Raw genomic sequence first — 12303 nt, 5'->3', positions numbered from 1 at the left:
TGTAAAACGTACTGAGACCTTTGTAAAGATATAAATATCTGGGCTGGGGATGTGCTCAGCACGTAAGAGTTCTTACTGTTCCTCCAGAGGACCTGAGTTCAGCGCCAAGAACTCACATCAGGTAGCTCACAGCCATCCCTAACTCTGGGTCCAGGGGATCGGATGCCCTCTTCTGGTCTCTGCTGACATTTGCACTCATGTGCCCACACAGACACACATGTATACATATAATTAAAAATTATTAAAAAGAATCTTAAAAAAGAGGTAAATATCTTTTTTTTTTTGCTTTTTAATCTGTGTATTCAAGCTTCTTTTCACACCCATTAAACACACATACATGCTTCTCCTTGTACCAAGACTAAGGTCATTCCAAGACAGTTCAATCTGTGTAAATTTCCCTCTAATATAGACTTTAAAAAGAATAACCATATAGTAAGGTATAGGATAGGGTATGGACCACAATATTCAACAGACTAATAGTTTCTGAAGGTGGGCTTTCAAATCCCAGGGAAGGACCAGTGTTCTGAAGCTTCGCCTGGTGACCAGGGATTGGAGCAGCAGGCCATTCCTTGCACTAGTTTTTTCCCACTGTTCAGTCATGGCTCATTCCAGCAGGGGTTTAATGGATCTAATATGTCTGTGTGCAAGAATGATGCTCCTGTTTTAACATTTCCCCACTTATTCTTTTGGAAAGTGAGAAGGGAGTTGGAAAGTCTGGGGACAGTGAAAGCAAGTATTATTGTCACCGAGGATGTAAATTTACAATGTGTAGTGTCTGGTTGTGTTTTTCTGTCCCCTACGACTGTATGGAGTGCGAGCTAGTTTCTGTCACAGTGCTGAGAGGAGTGGGAAAGAGTTGGGGAGACCAGACAACAGAAGAGCAGAGGCATTTCACATACTCAGGACTGAGATGGATGATGTATATTGCTGTGTTCTTAAATATGGCTCATATCTTTGGTTAAAAAAACTAGCAATGCTCCAGTCTCTTCCACCCTCTTCCTTTTCTGGGAAGAGAAACATGAAGAACAGTCGGTGGGTAGGAGGGGCATGTGGAGTGTGAGGAACAAGCCAGGACACAGTGCGTCTAGAAAGAAAAAAGAAACTTAGACAAAGACAAACAAGTCTTTACACTCTTGAGACAGACCTTCATTTTAAAGTTGAAGCTGAAGACTGGCCTTTCTCAAAGCCATTTTACTTGCCAATACTGTTTTCCTTTGTCTTTAAATTGTGAATAAACTTTTTTTTTTCTATGCTTCATCCTTATATTTTCTTCATTAGTGCCAAGAAGTTCCTCAGAGACCTTACATGTAGATGAGCAATGACATCTACATCAACAAGGGTCATTGAGTCCAGGCTAAGGGAGTCTAATGTTCAACTATCAGTACTGGGATCTACTAATGTTGGCTGCCACAGCCTAGGTATGGAGGAGTCAGCTTAGAGCTTCCGTTCATGCTGAAAGCCTGAGATTTGTTCAGAGATATTGAGCCATTAGCCAAAAGGAAAGAGATGCTCAACATTTCACCAAGTACGATGGCTCATCTTGTTTGTCATCTTGACTGAATTTGGAATCATCTTGGAGGCACAGCTATGAGAATATCTGTAAGGCTGTATGTAACATGAATCTTAAATGGTCTTACTAATTAAAAAAAAAACCAGGGCCAAGACATTGGGGTGAAGCTGAAAGATCAGAGAAACAGAATAAGCCACAACCAACCTCACCTTGCCAACTCTTCAGCTAATGCTGTTTCCATGAATTCTCAAACTGAAAGGCTGAGTCCTCACCCAGAAAAGATCTCAGCTGAACTGCCTAAAAGCCTCTAGTTCCTGGTCCTCATGCTTTATACACCTTTTTGCTTCCTGCCATCATTTCCTGGGATTAAAGGCATGTGTCCTTCCCAAGCAAGGTCATGAGATCTCAAGTTCTGGGACTAAAGGTGTGTGCCACCATGGCTGGCTCTGTTTCCAGTATGGCCTTGAACTCACAGAGATCCAGACAGATCTCTGCCTCCTGAGTGATAGGATTAAAGGTGTGTGTGTCACCATCATTTGGCCTCTCTGTCTGTACTCTGATGCCCAGATAAGTTTATTAAGGTACACAATATATTAACCACAGCTGTAGTCAGAGGAGTTTAAGGGGGAGAAAGAGTCATCCATATTGAGGGTAATACCACCTCATGGAACAGGCTCCCATTCTGAACAAAAGAGGAAAAGGGGGCCAGCTATAGCTCTCTGCTTTATGGACTGTCCAGATGGAAGGAATTCCAGATGCTGTGAGCTTGGCCATATCTCCTGACTAGGATGGACCATGCCCTCTCAAACTGTGAGCTGAAATGAACTGTTCCTCCCGTGAGTTGCTTTTTTGTTGTCTATTTGGTCACAACAAGAGATTAGTAATTAATTTATCTTTCAAAAAGTGAGGAGTTGGGAAATAAATAAAGATGAAGAGGATAAGCCATCTGAAATACAAGACTGGACATGAACCCCTATGAAGTCACTTGTCACTTTATGTAAATTGTTCTATTATAAAGCCAGGGGCCTTCCTCAGTGGTTTAGAAGCTATTTCCCACCAGGTGAAGTTTTTTTCACCTAATGCTGGGATGAAGGGATAAAAAATATGAGGAAACTTTCAAGCATTATTTGCTTTGGATTACTGGGTGTTCGAACTTAACTTTAGAGTATCTCATATTATTATTATTATTATTATTATTATTATTATTGTTATTTGTTGTTGTTGTCATTTTCTTGAGATAGGATCTCATGATATAGCCTTGGCTGGCCTGAAACTCTCTACATAGGTCACAGAGATCTATCTGCCTCTGCCCCCTGACTTCTGGGATTAGTCATGTGTCAACAAACTCAACCTACTTTTAGAATGTTTTAAAGGGTAGCTCACTTAGTATCATTTTAGAACATTTCTTCTATGGCATATTTGAGTGAAATAAAAGTCAAGACTTGTTGGGCATGATTTTAACCAACCATTATAGCAGTCTGCAGTCTAGCTTGGAGAACAACCAAATTATAAAGAATCCAGATAAAAGACCTATGTTCTTTTTCAGAGCTGAAATGCGGGGATGTGTTTTGAAGAAACTCTAGCTCCCAAGCTTCTTCCTTATTTGCCTGAAAATTTATCATTGAATATTCAAGAAGCTTCCTGGGAAAACATTATAATAATTTTCTTGGGACCATTACAGATGCGCTGTCAGTTCATCACAGAAGAAGGAGAAGCTAGGGATGAAGTGAAGGGTCAGTGGGGTGACGAGGAAGAGGAATGGGAGAGAGACAGTGGCTTTCAGACAGGAGTTACTACGGAGCTTGGCAAGCCCACTGCCAAGTCTTCTCATGGTTCCAGAATGTTCACCTGCCTGTGGGGTTTGTGTGCTGAAGACCTAGTTGCTAACATTAAGGAGCTGATGCATAAACAAATTCTGGAGATGCTTTAGGAAAACAAGAAGGAAGAGTAGGAGTGCTCTCTCCAGCTCCGAGAGAAGAGGGGAGTAGAAAGCCTAAGAAGAGATGTTGTCCCTGTCCCACTTGACTAATTTTAGTTATCCTGGTTCATGTCTATGATTCATCCCTAAAGCTGTGAATTGTTGAGGAGGAAGGAGGAAAAAAAATTGACTTAAATGTCAAAGAAGTAGGAACATAAATATAGTTTTCTTTTTTGGGGGAACTAGAATTCCAGGATCTGGGTATCTTTTTTTTGCATGAGAGACTGAAAGCTTCAAAATTCTAGAAAAATAATGACTCCAGTCAAAACACCACCAAGAAATAAGACAGGATTGAGTCCAAATCATGACACTTTTGACTTTTTCTCCTTCAATATGGTTAAACTAGACATCAGCAAATGATCATATGTGACTAAGTATGATGGAAACATAATATGTAGACTGTGGTAATACATGGGACTCATGAAACAGGACAGGGAGAAATTAATGCTGATAAGTAGACTTAGGAATAATTGTGGGGAATGTCATGTTTACACAGAGAAGAAAGGCATGATTTTACAGTGTTCAGACATTCTCTGGCCTGCTGAGGCATAGGGTTCAACACAGAGAAGGTTTGATGAAACTCTACACTGAGTAATGAAAAATATATATTTTTAAATTTGTGAATAAACTGATTTCCATTTTGAGTTTCCATCAGTCTGGAGACTAGAAATAGCCCTCACTTACTCACACTCAATTTGAGCATTTCACTGACGTCAACATCCTCCTCCAGGAGTATCTGACCTGTGGTCTATGGACTACATGTGTCTCAGATGAGTGTTCCCCACCCCCAAAAAACCCATAAACTTACTTAAAACATTGACATTTCTTGGTGACTCAATTACACGGTTCTTGAGCATGAACTTTGTAGATGACAGCACGTCACAATGTCATAAAGCTGGACACACCAGTGAACAGTCACTGTTTGCCTCTTTGAGAGTCTCTTTCTGCTCTTAAAACTTCTGGAGAATAAAAGAATAAGGATGTCTAGATACGAAGTTAGTGAATGAGTATTATGTAGAAAGCAAAGGAGAATTAATTTCAAGGGATGTGTTTCTGGGAAGTTTTCAGTAGAATGTCCCTAGTGCAAGATAGGGAATGCTGTGTTCAGAATCTGCTGAGTTCAGAATCTTCCTGTCTCCCGCCTCCCCAAGGCTTTCTTCGTTATTCTCACAGCCCTTCTCCTGTCTGTTCACCTCATCTCTGTGTATTGTGGTGAGCAGTAGCAATCATTGTATGCCATCACCTAAGGCCCAAGGTGTCACTAAGTTAATGTGTCCAGTATGTCCTGCAGATGACCTGACAGGACGCTCTGGATGGGGGAGGATGCTGGAGGCCGCCCATCCTCACCTCTTCATTTCAGATAAGCTTGAAGGACTAATGTGACTTCTTGCCCTCCGCCTGCCTTCACTTGTCTTTTCACACCATGACTGTGACAATTATTATCTCTTGTAGAGAGATATTTTAAGGCCTACAATATATATGTACACACACACACACACACACACACACACACACACACACACACTTGGCCAGGCTCTCTGGCTACCCTTACTTCACAACACTTTGGCTCACCATCTTTCTTTTTTTTTTCCTCACAAAATCAGTTTACTATTTAATTTTTTTTGTGTCTCTTGCAGGTGTGTCAAAATTCAACAGAGATTTGTTTCCCTTTTCAAATGTCCACAACCAGCTTCTATCTTGCAGTCACGCTGTAGGCTGACTCACATCCCCCAGACAGATACACTGTCAGTATCTGTGAATACTCGAAGGAAGAAAGGGGTCTTGCAGATTGAATCAAGTTACATGAGGGTGATTAGGGAGGCCCCTAATGCTATGGCTGGTGTCATGAGAGTGATAGAATGTCAGCCAAGGGATGCCAAGTGCTGCTGGCCTCAACCGGAATCCAGAAGAAACAAGGAAGGCTTGACCTCTGCAGGTTTTGGCAGGTGTACATCCCAACATGTCTAACTTCCTGTGCTAGGAATCGGTAAATTGGTTGTTTGTGCTGTATTTGGGATGACACCAAATCAGAGTGAAGGAACACAGGCATGGGAAGGGTAGAAAGAACAGCTTCTCTTTGTGGTTTAGCTAACTAATGTATCAGTGCTAATCTTCAATTAAAAAGACTTCACAGCAATTCCATATGGTCCCTTGAAAAGGACCCAAGACTAGATTTTCCTGCCTCGTTCCTTATGCCCTTTGTTACTTAAGTAATTCTTGTTATAGATTAGTCAGCTGCTTTTCACTGTCCTTGATCAATAATCTGATTTGTATTTTCACATTTATATCTTAACTCAGCTGCTTTGTCCTTTTCTGCTTTATCTGTATATTAATATTTCACTCTGTAACCTAGGCAAGTTGCATGTATTTTACAAAGAGGGAACTTTAAAAATACTAATTACCCACAATGTATCTTTTAGGTCCAAATGGTTCTACATTCTAAGGCTTTGATTACCCTCTATAAACAATATAAAAAATTAGGTCTGTTTGAAATAATCAGTGTCTGGGCCGGGTGTGGTGGCAAGGCCTTTAATCCTAGCATTCAGGAGGCAGAAGCAGGCAGATCTCAGGTGAGTTCAGGGTCAGCCTGAACTACACAGTGAGCACTAGGCCAGCCAGGGCAACATAGTGAGACATTGTCTCAAAAAAAAAAAAAAAAAAAAAAAAAAAAAGAGTTTTAGTTGTTTCCCTTGCAAAGTTGTTTTTCTCCAAACAGCACACATATAAGGATTCATACTCACATTTTTCAAAATAAACAAATAAAAATACTTTTAAGGTCTTGCAAACTGTAATATGTATGGAGTCAAAATTCAAACTTGCTTATCAAGAACTATCATGCACTACCCAGTTTCCCAGCATGATTACATTCTGTACATTTCTCTGACATAAACATCTCCATCACATTGCATAATTTTCTGAAAATCCCAGCCTTCCGAAGATGAGTTCCCTTGTACATTTAGTGGCTGAAAAAAAAGTTCCAAAATGGAGTATGTAGGCCTTTTCATTGACCAGAATTTTTTTTTTTTTTTTTTTTTTTCAGAAGCATTCTGATTGCCCTTGGGGGTTAAGAGTACACCTGCATTTCCCTGTCTTTGATGACACTGGTATTTACAAGTCAAATTCAATGTCTAAACCCATAGACCAGTCATTATACCACTGTATCTGAAGGATGTTTCCTGCTCCACTCCATCTAGGCATGGGAGGGATCCTGGGCACTAACACTGGAGGGGGCGGGGCTAAGGGAGGCACAGAGTAGGATAACTCACTTGAGTGTGGTGAGCTCTGTGAGGGAGGGTTGAGTAGCCTTGAGATAGCTTTCTCTTCTTGCAGCCACCTTGGGAGAAGGCTTGGGACTGGTGTCTGAGTCCCCGCTGTCCTCATCACCCATGGCCTTGATGTAGCTGCCGCTGCGCATCCTTCGGCATGGAATCTCATCATCTTTCCCACGAGGTGTGTACCCTGTCCATTCATCTTGGGGAACCTAGTCAGATAGGAAAGAGACGCTCAGTTTCATAAAATTGAACTTTTTAACGTCTTTCTTGTCCTTGTCTTTTTTTTTTTTAATGACTCTGGAATAGAGATTAATTATCTAACTTTTAGACATTAGTTTTTAAATATTTGTTTTACTGTAACCGTTTTGAAAATAATTCTAACACGTGCACACCCATGTTGCAATCCTAGTCAAGCGTGGAGCATCTGGAAAGTAGAACCCCCTGGCTCCGGTAACTTACACTTCTCAACTTTCTCACACTTATAACAGCTGAGGTGGAAGAATGTGATGGAGAGGAAAGCCATTTGATCTGAACTTTTCATTGACCTGTCTTCATCAGCACGTGGGATGTTCTCTGCCTCATCCTGGTTTTTCTGACTTCACGGCTGTACTACCCATGTCTGCTCTTCTCTTTCTGACCACTTCTCTGTTCAGTTGTGTTGACTTTCCACTCACCCACTCTTTTTGAGCTCTTATTAATTTTTATCTGGTCTCAGAAGATCTGATTAAAGCACCTTTGGGGAGGTTTTCCAGCAATGTTTTCATAATAGCCAATCGCCTTATTTGTTCAGTATTTGTTCTTGCTGGCCTCCCCAGCATGCACACACAACACACACTATGCTTACTGAAAGCGTCTCCCTGTTTGCCATCCCGCTTGGTCTACAACTTGGGAGAGTTAGCTGTCAGCGTCTTTACCCTCAAGTTTTGCTGGATCCTGTTCTGCATTCCTCACTATGGAGTCCACACAGAGGATGCTTTCTCATATTTCCTACAACCATTTGTTAAGCTGAGCAGGGCTTATATATTCTGTTTTACATTTATTACATGGTGACATTACTTCCAATTCCTTTGTTTTGTTTTGTTTCTATTTCAGCAAGTACTCAATCTAGTTCCTATTTAGCTTCATTCTTCATCCATTGGTGAAAGAAACACATAAAAACCACTGGCTTTATCCTTCAGCAAGTAAAAAGAGCCCACAATGCATCGTACCCTGTACAGGGCTCAGTCAAGAGACAAACCAGGGGTGGGGGAGGGGGGAGGGGAGACGGGGTGGGGGGAGCTGATTTTTACCACTGACATGCTTACAATAGGGATGAGCAGATACATAAACACAGGACTACCTCTAAATCAACATGCTTACAAGTTGAAGATGCCGTGCCATAATGGGATATGCACTAAAGAGATGCTAGAAGCATGGCCCTGTCAGTAATGAAAATGGGGGAAAGAGACCTGGAGGGGCTCCATTGAACTGGTCAGGTTTGCAATGATAAGATCAAATGAATACATACACATTTATATACATACACATACACACACATATATGTATGCATGTATGCATGCATGTATGTATACATATATGTGTGTTAGGGTCTCATGAGCGGGCCAATAACTCACTGTGTAGCCCAAGCTGGCTTGGAACTCTCAGTCCACTTGCCTCCTGTATTCTTGGATTAAAGGTGGGTACCACCATATTCAGGGATAAAACATCAGCTCCTTGCATATGGGGATTGCATATTTAGATGCTTATAGTTCCTAGTTACGGAAAGTGACATGGCAGCTCACCACCCACGTGTGACCTTGCTGAGCAATTTGTTCCCAGTGACTCAGTTTATCAGTGTAACTCTGTGCTTTTATTTTCTTTCTGCAATTTTCCTATGAAAAGCTGGGGCTCAGAGAGCTGACAAAGGACACAAGGGAAGCCTTGGGATTGAAAAATGCTCAGGTTGTCTCACTCCAGGGAGTCCCCTTGTCCAGAAGTTGCTGGCCAGTGGGTTATTGATTGCATTTGTTTTGGCAATGTTTATCTTTTTTTATTGTTTTATTGGTTTGATATTCCTTTTTGTATGCTGTTTTTTTCACACACATACACACACACACACACACACACACACACACACAGAGAGAGAGAGAGAGAGAGAGAGAGAGAGAGAGAGAGAGAGAGAGAGAGAGAGAGAGAAAACTAAAGTTGGGTAGGTAGACAGGATCTGGGAGGAGTTAGGGAAGGGGAAACCTGATCAAAATATATTGTATAAAACATTAAAGAAAAAAAATAACACAGATGTATCTGGAAGAAAAAATCTGGAAAACATAAAAGTGCTCTCGCTGAACTTCAAAAATCAGAATGCTTTTACAAGAAATAGTCTATGAATTTGAAGCTTAAAAGTGTTAAGAAAATTGTTCAGGATGACTCTTACCTACATTAGATATAAACTTCTAAATTTTATCCACTGAGGAAAGTGAAATTACACATTCACTATCAGAAGCACTGTTCTCTCCTCCTTAAATCATGGGCTTTGCTGTGTAATCAAAATGCCATTGACTGCTAAGAGCCCCTTATCCAGGGGTGGGGCCTTGTGAGCCTCTTCTCGCCCATGCTGGAACGTTGACTGGCTTGATCTTGGGCAGGTATCGAGAGCCACTGTGAGTTCATGAGTACCACAGCCTTGCCATGTCCAGAAGACATTGATTATTTCTTAGCAGGCTTACCAAAGCTCTAGTTCTTACAATCTTTCCATCCCCTCTTCCTGCTTATTTCCCAAGCAATGGGTAAGGGGTACAATACAGACATCCCATTTAAGGCTGAGGACTCTACAGTCACGTGTTCTCCACACTCTGACCAGTTGGGAATCTCGGCTTTAGCTGCCATCTTATGTAAAAAGAAGCTTCCCCGACAAGGGGTGAGAGCTGAACTCCGCAGAAGAGGAGGTGGAAAGAGGGTTAGGAGTCCGAGGGGATGGAGGACACCAGGAGAACAAGGCCCTCTGAACCATCCACTGAACTTACAGAGATGGAAGCAGCAAAAACAGGGCCTACACAGGTCCTCTACATTTATATTATAGATTTCAGTTTAGTATTTTTATGGGACCCCTTAATATGCAAATGAGTGGGTCTCTGATTCTTGTTCCTGCTCTTGGGGCTCTTTTCCTTCGGTTGGTTTGCCTTGGCCAACTTCAATGTGATGGTTTTTATCTCACATTTTATTTTGTTATGTTTGGTTGTTATCTCTTAGAAGCCTGTTCTTTTCTTTTTTTTTTTTTAAAGGGAGACAGAAAGGGAGTGGGTCTGGATGGAAGGGGAGGTGGGGAGGAATTGGGAGTATAGGGAGGGGAAACTGTAATCAAGATATATTGTATGAGAAAAGAATCTATTTTCAATAAAAGGAGAAAAAGGTAACTTTTTGGGAGACAGTTTGATGCTATGCAAAATAGTAGTAGTAGGTTCATTCCTAGGGCCTATGAACTCCTCAAGAATGGGTTTTTGGCATGTTTCCAGTACAAAGTATGAGTTTCTTCCTTTGGAGTAGGCCTTCAATCCATGCAGAAAGATGCTGGTTATCTCCATACTATGCATGCCACTATTGTACCAATGGATTTATCTTTCTAGGCTGGTCGTTACATATCCATTGATGTCTTTTCTCCCCAACTAGCCTGAATAGCACTTTCTGGTACTATAAAAGCTAGTCACCATGGAGGAAGCTCTGAGGTCAGTACCAGTGTCATTTCTGTGTTCTTTACTGTGATCAAAGTACGTGCTAACTTCAGGAGTAGGGTCTTCCTATCACAACTTCCACATTGTTGTGCTGAGCTCATGGTGTGCAGATACTGTCTGAAGTGTGCTCTGTTGGTTTCTTTGATCCACACAGGGAAGCAGTGATATTGTTTTTCCTTCATTTTATAATGGAGTGAACCCAGTCTATGGAACTAGGCCACATTACAGATGTGAAGGGCAGAGTCTCAACAGGGTAGTGCCTGGGCCTTACTCTTGGCCAGTATTTGATGGAAATTTTCTTTCTGGGCTGTGCTTTGTTTCACCTGTTGAACTGTATAGTTTCAGTCCTTGACACAGTCCTAGTTCATCACATACATTTGTTATTTACTAACCATGCTAGTAGCAATGTAGACTTTTCATTTTCTAAGCTAAAAGCCCTCAGGATCACCACAGCAACAAGGATTTCTCAGAAAATTATAAATGATGAGAACAATCTTGTTTTCCTTCAGTTGGTAAGTGACTCATTGCACAGATACAATCATGTTCAGATTCTCATCATCAGCTTAGCAATTGCATCCTAAAAATTAACAAGCCAGGGTCACTGATGACCTGTCCCTCACCATTTCTCAACCCTGATGTAAGGTTCATAAGTGTTGCTTTCTGGAATACATTAGAGATGAATGACAAACTGATTAGCTAATATGCCAATTTCTGTTCAGGTGCTTTGCAAACTTAGCTCGAGGCAGAAACCTAGGCTTCAGGAAAAATAGTCTGCAATCGTTGCTAGGGGAACAGGCTGAGAAGTGTTTAATCTGTGTGCCTTTCAATTAATCATTCTTTTGAAATGATAGTGGTGAAAGAATTGTACCAATGTGACTTCCATTGGAGTGGAGCATAAATATTAGCATATTATTCACCTACCTAAAGGCAGCATTATCGCAAGATTTCACATAAAATAACAAAGAAGTTAGTTCTGAAAAAATACAGATGTAGAAAATGCAGACCCTGGAGAAGAAAACTACTATTGCTGAACTATTAGGATGAGCAAAATTGCTGTAATTAACAGCCCCTTTCTTTCCCTCTCTGTCTCTGTCTCTCTGTCTTTCTCTCTCTGTCTGTCTCTCTCGTGTGTATGTGTGTGTGTGCATGTTTGTGTGTGTGTGTGTGTGTGTGTGTGTGTGTGTGTGTGTGTGTCTAAACCCTTCAAAGAAAGAGGGACATCTCAGAGGGACATAGTTGTAGAAGAAAGCATACTGTTCTGTAAAGAGTCCAAAGAGTGCAATGTTACCCTTCTTTAGTCAGAAAGAAAAGATAGATAGTTGTGAGGTGGTAGTTCTTCCTTTGACCTAGTCTAAGGTTGCTGTGATAGCCTGGATTTCCTCTTTTCACTTCTAAGTTGAATTTTCATCCCTGAGAAGGCACAGTCCAATGCACATCTACAGATTTTCAGGCAGGCATGAGGTTGCTTCTTCGTTTTCTTTTCTAGAAACTCTGGCTAGGAGTAGTTAATGGTTTAGATTTTGGTGATAAGTCTCTACACCAGGTAGCATCCCGCCCTATGCTGACTGACACGTGTGGTCTAGACAGGCTTTCAGGTTTGCTTGCACTGTGTGGCTCACCTCTGTGAGGACAGCCTAGCACTCACTGCAAACAGCCTTCAGACCACCAGGGCTAAAGGGATCCTAGGAGCGCTCTTGTTTTTCCTTTCCATTGCTCTCTCCCTGGTTGACCTGCTGTTTTCTTTTCCTTTTATTCTTGGTTTTTCGAGACACAGTTTCTCTGTGATGTTTTGGTGCCCTGGATCTCGATTTGTAGATCAGGTTGGCCTTGAACTCA

The 12303-nt window shown here is 41.4% G+C and overlaps 1 protein-coding gene across 17 annotated transcripts in view; it reads right to left on the bottom strand.

Moving 5' to 3' along the window:
• Dlgap1 (DLG associated protein 1) overlaps positions 1–12303 on the bottom strand; it is an 826029-nt gene that overhangs the window by 230789 nt on the left and 582937 nt on the right. For all 17 annotated transcript variants that reach the window (XM_036172827.1, XM_036172826.1, XM_036172832.1 and 14 more), the window contains one exon: positions 6755–6969. In XM_036172827.1, coding sequence (XP_036028720.1) covers positions 6755–6969 — 215 coding nt within the window. The remainder of the gene's footprint in view (positions 1–6754; positions 6970–12303) is intronic.

This window comes from Onychomys torridus, chromosome 23 (assembly GCF_903995425.1).
Source record: "Onychomys torridus chromosome 23, mOncTor1.1, whole genome shotgun sequence".
NCBI classification, from domain to species: domain Eukaryota; kingdom Metazoa; phylum Chordata; class Mammalia; order Rodentia; family Cricetidae; genus Onychomys; species Onychomys torridus.
This window is presented reverse-complemented; position numbering and strand designations above follow the sequence as displayed.